Here is a 21,671-nt window from a genome sequence, read left to right as displayed (position 1 = left end):
CATCCCATGTAATTTATTTTGTAAATATTATTAGTATTATCTTTAGTACATCAATGAATGAACACTTTGTTAATGTTGTTGAAGGACCTGTCTATGGTCAAGTGACTTCCTGATAGTGTTTTCTTTTCATAACAGTTTAGAATATAAATCATCCAGTTATGGTTTGGATAAAATTTAGACACTAACTCGGCCAAGGCTTATAAATATGTTGGAGAGAGATTTATTTGCCATGTTTTGCAATGTTTGTTTATTTGGTACTTTGTTGGTTTAAAAGAATTAGTTGATGGAACACTCATAAGAACTGTGAATGCTTTGTTACTGTGTTGAATTTATTTTTTTTTTTAAATAAATTAACTTGATAGTATTTGCAGAGTAGGTCCCATGCTAAGCTTCATAAGTGTGCAAACACTTTCAGTATAAATGTTTGCGAGAATGTTTATAAAAATTTTCAATATTCTGAGCATTACTTTTTTAAGATACAGTATGTATCAGCCTTTTGTCTCACAAATACACTAAGTCCATATAGTTGTAACAAGAAAAATAATCCATAAATTGGAGAATGCAGAATTGACTGATGTACTATAACAGTCATCAGTGTGCTACAACTTAAAAGGCATAATGTGATGAGGTATAAATATTATATATTTAGATTGTTGATCTAGTATTACAGTGTCTTACGGCAAAATATTTTGCAACACAGATAACAAGAAACGCACTCAGAGAACGCAGTACTCTGCCAAGGCTGCTCAGTTGACATATCATTTCCGACGGATGAAATCTTTAATAAAAAATAACCTTGTGCTGAGCACAGGAGTGTGTTTTGCATGTGTATGATAAGTACGGATACCGAATCGAAACCTTGTTGTCATAGTTAAGGTGATGCCATGCCAACCACTATATCTGACAATGGGAAATCCTTAACAAATCCATGGATCCAGACTATAAGCCGCATCACTGCCAAAATCTAATGGGGTGGTCCTTGTGTCATTTCTGGCCTTCCCTGAAAATTTCATCTAAATCCGTTAGTCCTTTTTTGAGAAATGTTGCACATGGACAAACAGACAGATTCACAGACAAACATATGCTGATTGACATATAACTCTGCCGCGTTCTTTGGCGGAGTGATAAAAAGAGAGATCCTGACTGTTAGTTCCAGTTTGGGACAAATTCCAATGTAGTGAATCCTACATTTCAGTTTAGACAACATTCATGTCTTTTAAACTCCATGTTCTTGTTTTTAACCCTGGCTTTTTGTTTAAAAATTTTTCTTATAAACTGAGCTGAGATAACACAAGGTTTGTGTTTTTAGATTTGGCAAAGGTACCACTGGACCCACCAGAGTCCTATAGTGTTAATTCCTGTGACAAATAAACTAAATTTAACCCCTTGACACCTGAATTTATTTACAATGAAATAAAAAAAAAAAAATGTTAGTTTTTGCTTTCCAGCCAATGCTAAAATAAGTGGAGATTGTTCATTTATCTATTACACATAGAACACAGACACACAGATAAATAATAATAATAACATATATGTAATAATTAGGTCCCACTCTGACCGGTCCTACGAGAAATCAGAGCTTGCAATGTTCTGAGGTACGTATTGAATATGCACAAACCGGCAATGGCGGAATGGATACGCTATCTCGGCTGCAGTCTGAATGAAAGTGGTATGTTGCGAATTCACGGCAATAGGCGTCAAGGGGTTAATGTGTAGAATGGGCTGAGTTGCTGATAAAACTAACATTTAGATTAATCTTTTAAACAGTATGTACTACATGTAACGTGTGCGATAGTGTGCGTATGTGTATGTCATACCCACCACTCCCAGAAGTTTGGAAATGAAACGCAATCAGTGATTCTTAGTCTTTCTTGAATAAATATACATATTGTATGTTTAGTTGCTTTGCAATCAAATTGTCACAATTTTCTCTTATTTCCCTTTTTCTTCTTGCAGTTGATCAGGCTCTACAGCCACAAGATTCTCAGTCTCCTGCAATACCAGTTGTGCCTGACCACCCCACCCTATCCATAGCCGATGGTGAGCCGATCCTTCAGAGTGGAGACCCTGACGCTTTCCCCGCTGCCACTGTAACTATCACTCCAACTGTCAGCTTTATAAATGGTAAACAGGAGATCACCCTGGAGCCACGGAGCCCCGAAGTTAAAGAAGCTAAAGGTACTGAGATTATGACAAATGCGACAACTCTAGGAGCTAGTGATGAAATAACTACAGTGTTCGATTATAGTTGGACCGATGCCCCTGGTGACACCTCCACTGAATCTACAGAGGAACCCACAGCAACACTGACAACCTCTACAGAGATCCCAGATGTTGATGAATATGACTCCAATATAATCCCAATAGTGGAGTCAACGCCTCCTCACATTGAGGATGAGCTGACCACAAAAGGCCAAGCAGAAACAAACATAACTTCAGCTCCAGCCTCAACAGTGGCGGACGAGGCTTCATCAAATATTACACAGAAACCTGAATTTTCCCCAGCTGCCACAGATACCACTGACTTTGTTCCAACAGTAATTCCAGCTGGGACAGAGATCACCAAAGGAACTGAGGAAACCCAAACAACAAAGCCTCATACGGATAGCTCTGTCAGCACTACATCTGTACGAGAAGAGGTGGGCGTGTCGGGGTCTACTCCCACGTATGTGAAAAGTGACTCAGATGTAACTCTGAGTGAGAAACCTGAAGATGAATCCCCTGTTACCTCTGCAACTGAACTTTACTCAATGAGAGATAAAGCTGAAACCACAGCGGAAACAAAAAGCACATCTGCCACTCCAGCTGCTGAAGACAGCACTCAGTCTGCTTTACAGACTGTGTATACTCCCTCATCTGATGACGCTGATGGGAAAACACCAACATCAACTAGTGACTCACAGGGCCCCACTCAAGATGTAAAGGGAGGGACAGAGATCCAAACCCCAAAAGAATTTGCCTTCAGCACGACTCCTTCAGTATTTAGTGGTTCAGGATCTCCTGAACAGATAGCCAAGACTGAGACAACACCAGCTGTAGATATAGGCAGCACTGAATCATCAGCATCTGCAGCAACTGCTCATGCTGAAACTTCAGAGAGTAGACTCACAAGTCAGGGAGGGAGTACAGTCAGTCAAATACCTTCCATCTCACCCACAGAGAAAGTTGCAACTGATGCAATGTCTAGACCAGGGGAAGAGGGTTCAACAGTCCGAACAGTAAACATGTTTACAACCAGCCCACAATCACATACCTCTTCACTGACGACTACACATACAAAAAGTCAAGTTCCACAGGAGAGTGAAATAACATCACAAACATTACAAACAAATGACACAGATAAAGCATCTAGTCCTGCCACAAGTGTGATGGAAAAAACTTCCGTACTCTCCACTCCACAAGAGGATGAAACAAAAACTACTTCCTCCTATAAATCCATTGCAGCAACTGATTCTCCATTATACAGTGCTATTGAAATTATCAAGACGACAGTGGCCTCATTTACTGAATTTTTCAGTCAGTACTCATCACAAAGTGCACCAGTAATTACTGAATTGCCTGAAGAGAAACAGGGTTCAAGTGAAGAAATTGTCACAGGTGTCACAGATATGAAGGCTTCAACAGATCAAACTTCCTGGTCTGTGCCCACCTCTGCTTCTTCTGTTAAACCCGCTGAGTCTCTTTCGACTGCAGTTGCAACTGTGGAATTATCAAGTGTAGCTGTGGACACTGCTCAAACACAGTCTTTTTCAGTGAATCTTACAGAGACAGGTGCATTGCATTCTGGCACTGCTGGAGAGATTGCAGATGACCAGACACCACGGACAATAATAACAGAAGCTACAGTATCACCTTCAGTGCTTAGCACAGAGAAAGCAGTTACAGGAACAAAACAATATGAACAAGTTCATGGTTCAACCACAGCTGGCACCATAGTCAGCTCGAAAGACTATACATTATCACCTGACATATCAAAAAGTGACATTACTAAAGGAACAACAAAGCCTTCAGAGTCTAAAATAACATTAAAGACAGATACTTCTGAAATGAGTATGGCCCCAACTTCCCTCCCATCATGTAACACAGGCAGTGAAGTAACCAAAGAACAGACAGAAACAACATTCATTTCAATGGAACCAGTAGCTAGTGGCGAAACAGACATAGATATCAGCACAGTGCCAAGTTCAGTAGCAGAGGTGAGCTCTGAACGTCCAACAACTGCATCGACTGTGTTTAGTAGTGAGAACACAACATTAACAGTATTGACCACAATGTCTTCGGTCACAAAAACAGAGATTCCAACAATGACAGCATCACTTGAAACCCAAACTGATGAAGAGACCTCAGGTGAAGAGAGAACTAAGACATTTAGCACAGACTATACATCTGTTCCAGCTTCATCATTGTTTAGCACTGAGAATCTGACAGCACTGCCAGTTGAGAGGCATGAAAGTGCTCTCACTGGACATACAGAGAAAGCCTCAGTGACTTCAGTTGCAGATACGGCAGAGGAAAGCTCTGTTCTCACTCCAAAAGAGGAAACCATGTCCATTCAGACCGCTTCTGTGACAGCTTCTCTCTACAGCTCTGAGCCACCAACAACAAATATAGCTGAGGAGACAGAAAGTGACATGAAACAGGAGACAGAGATGACCTCACACTCAGGGCCACCATCTGATTCTCCACTCTTAGATGTGACATCAATAAGCTCAATAACCATGTCTCCAAGTGCGCTGTCTGTTACAAAATCAACTGCTGTAGACGTTGAAGCTGAAGACATTAGTAGCCAGCCCTCTGTTTATGATTCCATTCCTTCCATTGGTGGATCAACTTTGAAACCTGAATCAACATCCTTCTTCATTTCAACTGAAACAGAGATGTCAAAAGACCACACCTTGGACTATACTGCAGAATCATTTATTGTATCAACCACTGTCTCCTCCGTCACCAGAAAAGATACACCAGCAGTGACACAGGCAAAAAAAAATGAATCAACTGAGATCTCCAGCAAACACACCACAGTTCCAACAGGTTCCTCATTATTCAGCACAGAGACGCCAACAGCAGTTTCTGTTGAGAGACATGACAGTTCTCCCACAGATGAAACAGGAAAGACTTCACTTGCTGCTGTTACGGACAAAACAGAGCAATCTTCTGTCATTACAACCATAGATGTAGATGGTTCAGGAGACCAAACCCCAGACATGTTTACCTCATCTGCTTCTGTCAGACCGACATCTTCATCTCTATACAGCACTGAGGCACCAACAGTGCAGTCATTTGGAACAGCAGACACACTTGAAACAGAAAAATCTATGATCACATCTCGTAGTAAAGAACCATCAGTATCCACAGTCTCTGATGAGAAAGTGACAAGCCCTTCAACAGTGTCTCCAAGTGTGGCTTCTGTTATGCCATCAAGTATTTCAGACATTGAGGATGACGGTATTAGCAGTCAGTCTACAATGGTGGAGTCTGTTCCTTCCACCAGTGGCTCAACCTTGAAACCTGAAACAGAATCCTTTCTCATTACCACTGATGCAGAGGGTTCTGGATACAGCACTGCTGATTCTACTGAAGGCACAAGCATCACAGCAACCTCTGTCTCATCATTGTCAACTACATTATCACCATCAGTCACAGCATCACATACATTTGACACAAGTGATTCCTTAATAACAGGTGTTACTTCAGCTTCTTCACTCTACAGTACAGAGAAACCATCATCATTGTCTCCTTACACAAATGAGACAATTGCCACCAGTAAGTCTGATGACGCATCAGTGACACCATATGAGAGTTCTTCTTTGCCAATAACAGATGAAGAGATCTCAGGCGATGAGTCAACTGAGACCTCCAGCACAGTCTCTTCGTCTGCTACAGCTTCATCATTGTTTAGCACTGAGAAGACGACAGCACTGCCAGATGAGGAGCTTGAAAGTGCTCTGACAGAACAGACAGAGAGAGTCTCAGTGACTTCAATTACAGACGAGTCAGAGGACAGCTCTGTTCTCACTCCAGAAGATGGAAACATATTCATTCAGACATCTCCTGTGACATCTTCTCACTACAGCTCTGGGCCATCAACAACAAATATACCGATGGCAACAGGAAGTGAAATCTCAGAGCAGACTCTGATGACTTCACACTCAGAACAACCATCTGTCTCTCCACTCTCTGATGTTACATCAATTTCTGTGTCTCCAAGTTTGTCCTCCGTTCCATCCTCGACTGCTGTAGACATGGGGGGTGAAGATCTTAGTAGCCAGCCCTCTGTTGATGATTCCATTCCTTCCATCAGTGGATCAACTTTGAAACCTGAATCAACATCCTTCTTCACTTCAACTGATACATACAGCTCTGGAGACCACAGTTTGGACTATACCACCGAATCATTTATTGTATCAACCACTGTCTCCCCCATCACCAGAAAAGATACACCAGCAATGACACTGTCAATTGAGACTGAAACAAGCGATGAGTCTGAAACAGCCATCACTGCAGCTTCATCGTTCTACAGTACTGAGATACCGACATCAGTGTCTCTTGATACTCAGGAAACTGTGACCACAAGTAAGTCTGAGGACGATTCAACATCATTAGATGAAAGTACAACATTTTCAACAACAGATGAAGAGAGTTCAGGTGACCTAACAACTGAGATCTCCAGCAAACACACCACAATTCCAACAGGTTCTTCATTATTCAGCACAGAGACGCCAGCAACAGTTTTGGTTGAGAGACTTGAAGGTTCTCTCACAGATGAAACAGGAAAGACTTCAGTTTCTCCTGTTACAGGCAAAACAGAGCAATATTCTGTCATTACACCAATAGATGTAGATGGTTCAGGAGACCAAACTCCAGACATGTTTACTTCATCTGCTTCTGTCAGACCAACATCTTCATCTCTATCCAGCACTGAGGCACCAACAGTGCAGTCACTTGGAACAGCAGACACACTTGAAACAGAAAAATCTACGATCACATCTCGTAGTAAAGAACCATCAGTATCCACAGTCTCTGATGAGAAAGTGACAAGCCCTTCAACAGTGTCTCCAAGTGTGGCTTCTGTTATGCCATCAAGTATTTCAGACATTGAGGATGACGGTATTAGCAGTCAGTCTACAATGGTGGAGTCTGTTCCTTCCACCAGTGGCTCAACCTTGAAACCTGAAACAGAATCCTTTCTCATTACCACTGATGCAGAGGGTTCTGGGTACAGCACTGCTGATTCTACTGAAGGCACAAGCATCACAGCAACCTCTGTCTCATCATTGTCAACTACATTATCACCATCAGTCACAGCATCACATACATTTGACACAAGTGATTCCTTAATAACAGGTGTTACTTCAGCTTCTTCACTCTACAGTACAGAGAAACCAACATCATTGTCTCCTTACACAAATGAGACAATTGCCACCAGTAAGTCTGATGAAGCATCAGTGACACCATATGAGAGTTCTTCTTTGCCAATAACAGATGAAGAGATCTCAGGCGATGAGTCAACTGAGACCTCCAGCACAGTCTCTTCGTCTGCTACAGCTTCATCATTGTTTAGCACTGAGAAGACGACAGCACTGCCAGATGAGGAGCTTGAAAGTGCTCTGACAGAACAGACAGAGAGAGTCTCAGTGACTTCAATTACAGACAAATCAGAGGACAGCTCTGTTCTCACTCCAGAAGATGGAAACATATTCATTCAGATGTCTCCTGTGACATCTTCTCACTACAGCTCTGGGCCACCAACAACAAATATACCGATGGCAGCGGGAAGTGAAGTCACAGAGCAGAATCTGATGACTTCACACTCAGAACAACCATCTGTCTCTCCACTCTCTGATGTTACATCAATTTCTGTGTCTCCAAGTTTGTCCTCCGTTCCATCCTCGACTGCTGTAGACATGGGGGGTGAAGATCTTAGTAGCCAGCCCTCTGTTGATGATTCCATTCCTTCCATCAGTGGATCAACTTTGAAACCTGAATCAACATCCTTCTTCACTTCAACTGATACATACAGCTCTGGAGACCATAGTTTGGACTATACCACCGAATCATTTATTGTATCAACCACTGTCTCCCCCATCACCAGAAAAGATACACCAGCAATGACACTGTCAATTGAGACTGAAACAAGCGATGCGTCTCAAACAGCCATCACTGCAGCTTCATCGTTCTACAGTACTGAGATACCAACATCAGTGTCACTTGATACTCAGGAGACTGTGACCACAAGTAAGTCTGAGGAAGATTCAACAACGTTAGATAAAAGTACAACATTTTTAACAACAGATGAAGAGAGTTCAGGTGACCTAACAACTGAGATCTCCAGCAAACACACCACAATTCCAACAGGTTCCTCATTATTCAGTACAGAGACGCCAGCAACAGTTTCTGTTGAGAAACATGACAGTTCTCCCACAGATGAAACAGGAAAAACTTCAGTTTCTGCTGTTACAGGCAAAACAGAGCAATTTTCTGTCATGACAACCATAGATGTAGATGGCTCAGGAGACCAAACCCCAGACATATTTACCTCATCTGCTTCTGTCAGACTGACATCTTCATCTCTATACAGCACTGAGGCACCAATAGTGCAGTCACTTGGAACAGCAGACACACTTGAAACAGAAAAATCTACGATCACATCTCGTAGTAAAGAACCATCAGTATCCACAGTCTCTGATGAGAAAGTGACAAGCCCTTCAACAGTGTCTCCAAGTGTGGCTTCTGTTATGCCATCAAGTATTTCAGACATTGAGGATGACGGTATTAGCAGTCAGTCTACAATGGTGGAGTCTGTTCCTTCCATCAGTGGCTCAACCTTGAAACCTGAAACAGAATCCTTTCTCATTACCACTGATGCAGAGGGTTCTGGGTACAGCACTGCTGATTCTACTGAAGGCACAAGCATCACAGCAACCTCTGTCTCATCATTGTCAACTACATTATCACCATCAGTCACAGCATCACATACATTTGACACAAGTGATTCCTTAATAACAGGTGTTACTTCAGCTTCTTCACTCTACAGTACAGAGAAACCAACATCATTGTCTCCTTACACAAATGAGACAATTGCCACCAGTAAGTCTGATGAAGCATCAGTGACACCATATGAGAGTTCTTCTTTGCCAATAACAGATGAGGAGATCTCGGGCGATGAGTCAACTGAGACCTCCAGCACAGTCTCTTCGTCTGCTATAGCTTCATCATTGTTTAGCACTGAGAAGACGACAGCACTGCCAGATGAGGAGCTTGAAAGTGCTCTGACAGAACAGACAGAGAGAGTCTCAGTGACTTCAATTACAGACAAATCAGAGGACAGCTCTGTTCACACTCCAGAAGATGGAAACATATTCATTCAGATGTCTCCTGTGACATCTTCTCACTACAGCTCTGGGCCACCAACAACAAATATACCAATGGCAGCGGGAAGTGAAGTCACAGAGCAGAATCTGATGACTTCACACTCAGAACAACCATCTGTCTCTCCACTCTCTGATGTTACATCAATTTCTGTGTCTCCAAGTTTGTCCTCCGTTCCATCCTCGACTGCTGTAGACATGGGGGGTGAAGATCTTAGTAGCCAGCCCTCTGTTGATGATTCCATTCCTTCCATCAGTGGATCAACTTTGAAACTTGAATCAACATCCTTCTTCACTTCAACTGATACATACAGCTCTGGAGACCATAGTTTGGACTATACCACCGAATCATTTATTGTATCAACCACTGTCTCCCCCATCACCAGAAAAGATACACCAGCAATGACACTGTCAATTGAGACTGAAACAAGCGATGCGTCTCAAACAGCCATCACTGCAGCTTCATCGTTCTACAGTACTGAGATACCGACATCAGTGTCACTTGATACTCAGGAGACTGTGACCACAAGTAAGTCTAAGGAAGATTCAACAACGTTAGATGAAAGTACAACATTTTTAACAACAGATGAAGAGAGTTCAAATGACCTAACAACTGAGATCTCCAGCAAACACACCACAATTCCAACAGGTTCCTCATTATTCAGTACAGAGACGCCAGCAACAGTTTCTGTTGAGAAACATGACAGTTCTCCCACAGATGAAACAGGAAAAACTTCAGTTTCTGCTGTTACAGGCAAAACAGAGCAATTTTCTGTCATGACAACCATAGATGTAGATGGCTCAGGAGACCAAACCCCAGACATATTTACCTCATCTGCTTCTGTCAGACTGACATCTTCATCTCTATACAGCACTGAGGCACCAACAGTGCAGTCACTTGGAACAGCAGACACACTTGAAACAGAAAAATCTACAATCACATCTCAAAGTGAAGAACCATCACTATCCTCGGTCTCTGATGAGAAAGTGACAAGCCCTTCAACAGTGTCTCCAAGCATGGCTTCTGTTTTGCCATCGAGTATTTCAGACATTGAGGATGACGGTATTAGCAGTCAGTCTACAATGGTGGAGTCTGTTCCTTCCACCAGTGGCTCAACCTTGAAACCTGAAACAGAATCCTTTCTCATTACCACTGATGCAGAGGGTTCTGGATACAGCACTGCTGATTCTACTGAAGGCACAAGCATCACAGCAACCTCTGTCTCATCATTGTCAAGTACATTATCACCATCAGTCACAGCATCACATACATTTGACACAAGTGATTCCCTGATAACAGGTGTTACTTCAGCTTCTTCACTCTACAGTACAGAGAAACCAACATCATTGTCTCCTTACACAAATGAGACAATTGCCACCAGTAAGTCTGATGAAGCATCAGTGACACCATATGAGAGTTCTTCTTTGCCAATAACAGATGAAGAGATCTCAGGCAATGAGTCAACTGAGACCTCCAGCACAGTCTCTTCGTCTGCTACAGCTTCATCATTGTTTAGCACTGAGAAGACGACAGCACTGCCAGATGAGGAGCTAAAAAGTGCTCTGACAGAACAGACAGAGAGAGTCTCAGTGACTTCAATTACAGACGAGTCAGAGGACAGCTCTGTTCTCACTCCAGAAGATGGAAACATATTCATTCAGACATCTCCTGTGACATCTTCTCACTACAGCTCTGGGCCATCAACAACAAATATACCGATGGCAACAGGAAGTGAAATCTCAGAGCAGACTCTGATGACTTCACACTCAGAACAACCATCTGTCTCTCCACTCTCTGATGTTACATCAATTTCTGTGTCTCCAAGTTTGTCCTCCGTTCCATCCTCGACTGCTGTAGACATTGGGGGTGAAGATCTTAGTAGCCAGCCCTCTGTTGATGATTCCATTCCTTCCATCAGTGGATCAACTTTGAAACCTGAATCAACATCCTTCTTCACTTCAACTGATACATACAGCTCTGGAGACCACAGTTTGGACTATACCACCGAATCATTTATTGTATCAACCACTGTCTCCCCCATTACCAGAAAAGATACACCAGCAATGACACTGTCAATTGAGACTGAAACAAGCGATGAGTCTGAAACAGCCATCACTGCAGCTTCATCGTTCTACAGTACTGAGATACCGACATCAGTGTCTCTTGATACTCAGGAAACTGTGACCACAAGTAAGTCTGAGGACGATTCAACATCATTAGATGAAAGTACAACATTTTCAACAACAGATGAAGAGAGTTCAGGTGACCTAACAACTGAGATCTCCAGCAAACACACCACAATTCCAACAGGTTCTTCATTATTCAGCACAGAGACGCCAGCAGCAGTTTTACTTGAGAAACATGACAGTTCTCCCACAGATGAAACAGGAAAGACTTCAGTTTCTCCTGTTACAGGCAAAACAGAGCAATATTCTGTCATTACACCAATAGATGTAGATGGTTCAGGAGACCAAACCCCAGACATGTTTACTTCATCTGCTTCTGTCAGACCGACATCTTCATCTCTATCCAGCACTGAGGCACCAACAGTGCAGTCATTTGGAACAGCAGACACACTTGAAACAGAAAAATCTACGATCACATCTCGTAGTAAAGAACCATCAGTATCCACAGTCTCTGATGAGAAAGTGACAAGCCCTTCAACAGTGTCTCCAAGTGTGGCTTCTGTTATGCCATCAAGTATTTCAGACATTGAGGATGACGGTATTAGCAGTCAGTCTACAATGGTGGAGTCTGTTCCTTCCACCAGTGGCTCAACCTTGAAACCTGAAACAGAATCCTTTCTCATTACCACTGATGCAGAGGGTTCTGGATACAGCACTGCTGATTCTACTGAAGGCACAAGCATCACAGCAACCTCTGTCTCATCATTGTCAACTACATTATCACCATCAGTCACAGCATCACATACATTTGACACAAGTGATTCCTTAATAACAGGTGTTACTTCAGCTTCTTCACTCTACAGTACAGAGAAACCAACATCATTGTCTCCTTACACAAATGAGACAATTGCCACCAGTAAGTCTGATGAAGCATCAGTGACACCATATGAGAGTTCTTCTTTGCCAATAACAGATGAGGAGATCTCAGGCGATGAGTCAACTGAGACCTCCAGCACAGTCTCTTCGTCTGCTACAGCTTCATCATTGTTTAGCACTGAGAAGACGACAGCACTGCCAGATGAGGAGCTTGAAAGTGCTCTGACAGAACAGACAGAGAGAGTCTCAGTGACTTCAATTACAGACGAGTCAGAGGACAGCTCTGTTCTCACTCCAGAAGATGGAAACATATTCATTCAGACGTCTCCTGTGACATCTTCTCACTACAGCTCTGGGCCATCAACAACAAATATACCGATGGCAACAGGAAGTGAAATCTCAGAGCAGACTCTGATGACTTCACACTCAGAACAACCATCTGTCTCTCCACTCTCTGATGTTACATCAATTTCTGTGTCTCCAAGTTTGTCCTCCGTTCCATCCTCGACTGCTGTAGACATGGGGGGTGAAGATCTTAGTAGCCAGCCCTCTGTTGATGATTCCATTCCTTCCATCAGTGGATCAACTTTGAAACCTGAATCAACATCCTTCTTCACTTCAACTGATACATACAGCTCTGGAGACCACAGTTTGGACTATACCACCGAATCATTTATTGTATCAACCACTGTCTCCCCCATCACCAGAAAAGATACACCAGCAATGACACTGTCAATTGAGACTGAAACAAGCGATGAGTCTGAAACAGCCATCACTGCAGCTTCATCGTTCTACAGTACTGAGATACCGACATCAGTGTCACTTGATACTCAGGAAAATGTGACCACAAGTAAGTCTGAGGTAGATTCAACAACACCAGAGGAAATTGCAACATTTTCAACAACAGATGAAGAGAGTTCAGGTGACCTAACAACTGAGATCTCCAGCAAACACACCATAATTCCAACAGGTTCCTCATTATTCAGCACAGAGACGCCAGCAACAGTTTCTGTTGAGAAACATGACAGTTCTCCCACAGATGAAACAGGAAAAACTTCAGTTTCTGCTGTTACAGGCAAAACAGAGCAATCTTCTGTCATTACAACCATAGATGTAGATGGTTCAGGAGACCAAACCCCAGACATGTTTACCTCATCTGCTTCTGTCAGACTGACATCTTCATCTCTATACAGCACTGTGGTACCAACAGTGCAGTCACTTGGAACAGCAGACACACTTGAAACAGAAAAATCTACAATCACATCTCAAAGTGAAGAACCATCAGTATCCTCGGTCTCTGATGAGGAAGTGACAAGCCCTTCAACAGTGTCTCCAAGTGTGGCTTCTGTTATGCTATCAAGTATTTCAGACATTGAGGATGACGGTATTAGCAGTCAGTCTACAATGGTGGAGTCTGTTCCTTCCATCAGTGGCTCAACCTTGAAACCTGAAACAGAATCCTTTCTCATTACCACTGATGCAGAGGGTTCTGGATACAGCACTGCTGATTCTACTGAAGGCACAAGCATCACAGCAACCTCTGTCTCATCATTGTCAAGTACATTATCACCATCAGTCACAGCATCAAATACATTTGACACAAGTGATTCCTTAATAACAGGTGTTACTTCAGCTTCTTCACTCTACAGTACAGAGAAACCATCATCATTGTCTCCTTACACAAATGAGACAATTGCCACCAGTAAGTCTGATGAAGCATCAGTGACACCATATGAGAGTTCTTCTTTACCAATAACAGATGAAGAGATCTCAGGCGATGAGTCAACTGAGACCTCCAGCACAGTCTCTTCGTCTGCTACAGCTTCATCATTGTTTAGCACTGAGAAGACGACAGCACTGCCAGATGAGGAGCTTGAAAGTGCTCTGACAGAACAGACAGAGAGAGTCTCAATGACTTCAATTACAGACAAGTCAGAGGACAGCTCTGTTCTCACTCCAGAAGATGGAAACATATTCATTCAGATGTCTCCTGTGACATCTTCTCACTACAGCTCTGGGCCACCAATAACAAATATACCGATGGCAGCGGGAAGTGAAGTCACAGAGCAGACTCTGATGACTTCACACTCAGAACAACCATCTGTCTCTCCACTCTCTGATGTTACATCAATTTCTGTGTCTCCAAGTTTGTCCTCCGTTCCATCCTCGACTGCTGTAGACATGGGGGGTGAAGATCTTAGTAGCCAGCCCTCTGTTGATGATTCCATTCCTTCCATCAGTGGATCAACTTTGAAACCTGAATCAACATCCTTTTTCACTTCAACTGATACATACAGCTCTGGAGACCACAGTTTGGACTATACCACCGAATCATTTATTGTATCAACCACTGTCTCCCCCATCACCAGAAAAGATACACCAGCAATGACACTGTCAATTGAAACTGAAACAAGCGATGAGTCTGAAACAGCCATCACTGCAGCTTCATCGTTCTACAGTACTGAGATACCGACATCAGTGTCTCTTGATACTCAGGAAACTGTGACCACAAGTAAGTCTGAGGACGATTCAACATCATTAGATGAAAGTACAACATTTTCAACAACAGATGAAGAGAGTTCAGGTGACCTAACAACTGAGATCTCCAGCAAACACACCAGAGTTCCAACAGGATCCTCATTATTCAGCACAGAGACGCCAGCAACAGTTTTGGTTGAGAGACTTGACAGTTCTCCCACAAATGAAACAGGAAAGACTTCAGTTTCTCCTGTTACAGGCAAAACAGAGCAATATTCTGTCATTACACCAATAGATGTAGATGGTTCAGGAGACCAAACCCCAGACATGTTTACCTCATCTGCTTCTGTCAGACCAACATCTTCATCTCTATACAGCACTGAGGCACCAACAGTGCAGTCACTTGGAACAGTAGACACACTTGAAACAGAAAAATCTACGATCACATCTCGTAGTGAAGAACCATCAGTATCCACAGTCTCTGATGAGAAAGTGACAAGCCCTTCAACAGTGTCTCCAAGTGTGGCTTCTGTTATGCCATCGAGTATTTCAGACATTGAGGATGACGGTATTAGCAGTCAGTCTACAATGGTGGAGTCTGTTCCTTCCATCAGTGGCTCAACCTTGAAATCTGAAACAGAATCATTTTTCATTACCACTGATGCAGAGAGTTCAGGAGACAGCACTGCTAATTCCAATAAAATGTCAACATCAACAGCTATTTCATCAACCTTCACCACAGAATCAGTCTCAGTCACAGCATCACACATATTTGACACAAATGAGACCTCAATGACAGCTTCTTCTGTTGTCATCAAAGAGTCCTATAGTGACTCAACTCAAGTACAGCCAGATGAGGACGTCTACTATAGTGGTAGCACAGATTTCACATCAGTTGAATCTTCACCAAGCTTTTTGAAAGAAACTTTAAAGCCTACTAGCGCACCGTTTACCACTGACTTGAGTTCATTGTTCACTGATCAAGAGGATTCAGCTGATGTTTCCACCTCTCCTGAGATTCCTGTCCAAACAACAGCAAGCACAGCTACTCCCAAGTCTTCTATGTTTAGCACACAGAGGCCAATATTTACAACATCACCAAAAACTGAAACAACAGAGGTCTTAAAATCTCAAGTAACAGTGGCTTCTTCTCTCTTCAGTACAGAGAAATTAACATCAGTGCCACCAACTGCTTCCAGCCAACCTCACAGCCAATATGCATTCTCTACAGCAGCAGATGAAAGCCAGGTAGCTTTGACTCAGAGCACATCACAGCATGATGTTGAATCATCAACCAAGTCCTCATCTGATTTCATGTCTACAGAAGCTATCCAAATATCTGCCACAACTGAGCTAATGACATCATCAGTGTCTGACTCAGAAAGTGTGGATTTCACTGAAACAGGGTACTCAGGAGATGGCATATCTGCATACACAGTTGAAACTTCCATAGAGACACAAACAATGGCTAAGGGACCCTCTCTGGTATTAACAGCATTATCAACAAACACACATATTCCACCAAGTACATCCCTATTTTCTGAGGAAGCAACTTCAAGCAGTAGAGAATTTGCAACTTCCACACCAAGTCCCTACACACTTGAAACCTCTCAACCTATACCAATTTGCAGATTCACTGCATTTACTACTGAGGAACCCTTTCCTGATCCTGACAGGGAGAGCTCTGGTGGCTTCCCTGAAGAAGATGATTTGGAGTCAAGTCCAGATGGATCTGGTGCAGAGGTACCTATTGAGACTACTAAAAATCCCCAGGATGATTTTAGTGTTGCAACAGATGAGACTGAAATAGATGAGACTAAGAGCACCACTACACATGTTACCGAAGAAATTATGTCATCAACCCAATCTCCACACATGACCACGACTGAGAGTTTCATTACTGAGCAGGGCAGTGGAGTCTTCCCAGATGATTCTGCAGTTGAGGATGAGGGTTCAGGCACCAACTTCAATGTGTCAGCTACATTTGTACCAGTCACAAGTTCTCCTGTGATTTCCATGACTCTAGCAGCTATAGAACAAACTGACTTCACTCACAAAATTATTACAGAAAACCCCGATACCTCCACAACTTCTTCTCTTTACAGCACTAAGAAACCAACAGCTGAATCTCCTGAAACACTCACTTCAAAAGCGCCAACTTTGAGTAGTGCTCCTCCCTCAATATTTACTGAAGAAGGTGGTTCAGGTAACCATACCACTGACATATTTACTAAAGTACATGGTGCAGACTTTCTTATGCTCAGCACAATGAAACCAACAACAGCAACAACTCATACAAGTGAATCTACCAACACCACAAGGAGTATAGCCTCTTCCCTTTTCAGTACAGAGAAACCTAAAACAACAACAGCATTATATGAAAGTAGAACATCTGGTACTGCAAAATCTACTGTAACTGCAGCTTCTTCTCTCCAAAGCTCTGAAAGGCCATCCATTACAACAGAATATGCTTTTATTGACACATACCTGTCGACCACTGATGAACCAGCATTAAGTTCCAGTTTTACTTTGACAGAGGGAGAAAGTTCTGGTAACCAAACCAGTGAGTTGTTCACCTCAGAGCCAGCGGTGATGCAAAGTGTCACATTTGGAGAAGCGACAGGTGAAACTGAAACCTTTGTTTCAGTTGCACCAACCTCTGATGAGCAGACTTCTTCACAAGAGAGTGAAATTACTCTAGATACAGGAAGCCCCATTACTTCTGAAGCAACAGAGCATCCTGTGACAAGCACTGGAAAAGATGAAGTTGCTGTGGCAGAGCACATAACACAATCCTCCTATACAGCGATGTCCTCCCATGCAACTGAAGCTTCAGTTAGTGATCACACTGTTGTTGACTTTACCTCAACGAGCTCCAGTAGTGAACATAGACAAGATGAAGTTGCATCAATGTCCACTCCAATTCCCACCATTTTATACCACAGTGTTACTGATCAACAGGTTGTGATCATTACTCCCAGTAGCAGCCAAGCCAATACAGACCTAACTGAACAAACACCTACCATGGTCCTGCATGGATCTAAACCTTCAACCAGCACATCCATCATATTCACAGAGGGGCTAAAAGATGAAGAAGAACTGTTTTCTGTAGCTTCAGACCTCATGAAGGAAGACAGTCCCACTCCTGAGCTTATCACCATCGATGATAGAATCATTGATGCAGATGCTGTCTCAATAGTTCCTTCTTCTTCATTTTACCCAACCATACAGACAGAAGAAGCTGGAGGTGTCACAGCAATTACAATGACACAAGGGTTGGAGGTAGCAGAAGAACCAGAGGGTTCAGGGACTGTTAGTGGCACCTTCCTCACTCCTACACAAATAACTGCACATGCAACTTCAGCGACTGGCTCATCTTTAGCCTCAACAGCTTCACTATCGCCTTCAAAATCATCACCTGTAGAAGGGGTTTCTACAATAAAGTCATCCAGTGAGGAGAAAGTCACATTGTCACCACAGGCCACTCTAGCTACTGCCGTGTCTGCGAAGTCAAGCTCTGAAGAAATCTTTGATTTAACAACACCACATACAATTGTCTTTATTGAGACTCATACCAAACCAGACCCAGAGCTACCACATGATGATTTGACTTTGGCTTCACATACATTAACAGCTGACAGAAGTTTTGTCACTCCAGTGTCCAGCGAGGAATACATGTCTAGCACTGCTGAAGAAGAAAAGTCCTTGACCTCCTCACCCACTGCCATAACTACCACAGCCCAAACAACCACAGCTCATGTCATAAGTGATGAAATTTCAAGCTCATCCATTTTGACACAAACCACGGAACCTTCAGTTACTGTCATGGTATATACACCAGTTTCCACTGAACTTGGCACAGTGAAAGCAACCAGTAAAGCAGCCGATGATGGTCATCACTCTTCGGTGGAAACTTTGGAGAAAATTTCAGCATCCTCTGTGGATGGATGGACAGCATCTGAAATCCCAGTAACCTCTACAGTTTCTTCAATGTTTAGTACAGTGACAGAGCCTGTGACACAGACAGCGGCTCCTCTACACAGTACAATGAAAGTTGACCAAATGCCATCCACAGCAACAGTATATCCTTCCTACCACACTGATAAAATTTCAATGGCAAGTATCACAGATGTTGCAGGTATGGAAGGCTCTGGTGATACTACAACTGAACTGTCTGATTCAGTGACATCTGAAACTGCTGAAACTCCAGTATCCTTTCTGTTCAGCACAGACAAGCCCACTACAGTCACACAAAAGGATGACAGTGAAACCACAGATACAGAGAAATTATCATTGTCAGAATCCGTTTCATTCCCTACCACAGGAGCAATGTCAACCACAGCACATGAAGAATCCACCTTTATGTCCACAGTTCCCTCTCCTCAAAGCACCACAGAACTTGAGGTCATGGTTCAGTTTGCCACCACTTTTGCCCCAGAACCAGATGCAACACAATCTGAAATGACCTTCCAACAGGCCAGATCTGAGATTACATTCACTCATCATCCCCACAGTGACATATCCTCTGAGACAGCTGTGTTAGCCACAACCAGCCCAATGTTACCTACTGAGGAGTCAAGCCAGGACTTAAACCCTAGTGATACAGCTGAAGCACCAAGTCGAGCATCTGTGACCAAAGAAGTTTCAACTGATGCTGAACGTGGCTCGGACAGACACGGTGACAATCAGGAAATGTCTACTTCACCTCCTATGAGAATAGGCACACAGCCTTCTGAGGTTGAGTTGATGACTCCAAAACTAGCTACTGACAAATCTGTCAAACCTGAAGATGAAGCTGTAATTGCTGAGACAACATCTTCCAGAGTCTCAAACTCAGTAGAAACATCGGCACAGAGTTCAAGTGAACAGACTCTAGAGGAAAGATCTTCTTCACCTTCAGTACAAGCAAAAAATACTCCATCTCCAACTGTGTCTTCACTATTTAGCACTGAGACTCCACGGGTGGCTTCCACCTCAGATGTTACTGAACAAGAGGCCTCTAAAGGGTGGATAACTGGATTTCCTCTTGATCCTTCTCACTCAACCACTGAGAAATTAACCTCAGTGTTACTGGAGACCTACACTTCAACTGATCAAGAAGGCTCAAGTTACAATGAGACATCATCAGAGAGTGAGGAAATCACTACATCAACAGAAAAAAATCCAATAATTTCAACAGATGAGGATGGTTCAGGTGAAAAGGTGTCTAGTACCTTTGGTTCTGGCTCTGTCACTCCAAGTGTTTCAATTCTGTCCAGTACTGTTAAGATGAACATTATCACTAGCACTTCATCGTCTCAGATGGCAAGCACCCAAACCAAGAAGCCACAATCATCTACACTTGAACAAACCACAGGTCAGAAGTCACATGAGACCTTCATCGCTCAAGCTTATGCAACACAATCAACTGATATGACCAGCTTAGTTGAATCACCAAAGGCATCAACTTCTGTTGAGTCAGGACCAACAGATCCTAAAAATGAGGAGACACAAGATGCAGACTTAACAAGCACCCATCAACCCACTGGTGTTACAGGGCCTGCAGAAATCTCTGCAAGCTCAGAGACAAAAATATTGGTCACCACAGTACCTGCTGAACACATTTCCTCTGAGATCATTTCAAATGTGCTCTTAGCAACAGCATCATCATCATCACAGCCTGATGTTACGGTCCAGTTTGACACAACTGTGTCTCCTGTACAACCCCTAACAACCTTCCAGGAATCATTTGAGCAAGTCAAGTCAGAGATCACACTAACACACCGCCCTCACACTGATCTTTCTTCTCAGGATGTATTGCAGTCCACAACTCATCCTATGCTTCCAAGTCATGAAACAAGCCAAGATTCAAACTCAACAGCTGTACCTGCTGCTGATTCTTCAGAGGACAGTAATCATGTCTCGAGTGGTGAGGGTACTGACCTTTCTCCAGATACAGATGTCCAAACCTTTCTACCTGACGATTATGATGATGACCCAGATTATGGATCACCAGACCCCCATAGAGTTGAATCAAAACCTAACCCCGATGTAATGCCAGACAGAGATGTAGTGGTCATTACTACACCACCTGATGTTTCTCCAACATCTGAGAATCCACCTTTTAATTCAATGAACAGTTCTGAAAGTGGTTCAGAAGAAAATGCAACCAAGCCTCCTGTGGTAGCAGCAGCGATCACTGTCATGGCATTAACTCCCATCAATACAGCATCAATCTCTAGCTCTGAGAGTGGTTCAGAAAGCACCAGCAGCTCAGAAGAAAGCACTGCCACAGCAAGCACTGTTAAACCGGATGGTGATGAGGTTGAGGAAAATGGGCCTGTCAGTTCTGACACTGTATCTGTTAGCTCTGATAGTGTATCCGGTGAATTTATGACTACAGAGATACCAAATATCAACAGTATGGGACAACAGACTCTGTCCAAAGATGAAATTCAGACTGTATTCAAGGTGAATGCCACAGCATCTTCAAAGATGGAGTCTGCTAGTGCTGATAGCACCACTGAGGAAGAGGAAGTTGTGAGCAAAATTAACACAGGTGTTTCTCTTCACACTGAAAGACCCCTAAGGACCATTACAGAGTTCACAACATCACCAGCTCAAGCACAGAGCCAGTTAGTGTTAGTTACACCTGTAGCCACCACACCATTATCTGTTACAAAAGAAGACGATGAACTGGACAGTGATTCAACGGCACCTTCATCTAATGTTGAAGGAAAACCACCAATAAAAGCGGACACAACAACTGCCTCTCCTGATACAAGACTTGATTTGGGCCACACTGTTGTCGGCGAGACTGTTGAAATTCCTGGTACGTTTCCT

At 43.0% G+C, this 21,671-nt stretch overlaps 1 protein-coding gene across 1 annotated transcript in view; it reads left to right on the top strand.

Moving 5' to 3' along the window:
• The window catches only part of vcana (versican a), a 55,298-nt gene that overhangs the window by 26,565 nt on the left and 7,062 nt on the right, over positions 1 to 21,671 (top strand). Inside the window, exon 8 of the mRNA XM_035953455.2 lies at positions 1,957 to 21,660. Coding sequence (XP_035809348.2) covers positions 1,957 to 21,660 — 19,704 coding nt within the window. The remainder of the gene's footprint in view (positions 1 to 1,956; positions 21,661 to 21,671) is intronic.

Source organism: Amphiprion ocellaris, chromosome 6 (assembly GCF_022539595.1).
Source record: "Amphiprion ocellaris isolate individual 3 ecotype Okinawa chromosome 6, ASM2253959v1, whole genome shotgun sequence".
Taxonomy (NCBI): Eukaryota; Metazoa; Chordata; class Actinopteri; family Pomacentridae; genus Amphiprion; species Amphiprion ocellaris.
Note: the sequence above shows the minus strand (reverse complement) of the source record. Positions and strands in the feature narration are given on the sequence as shown.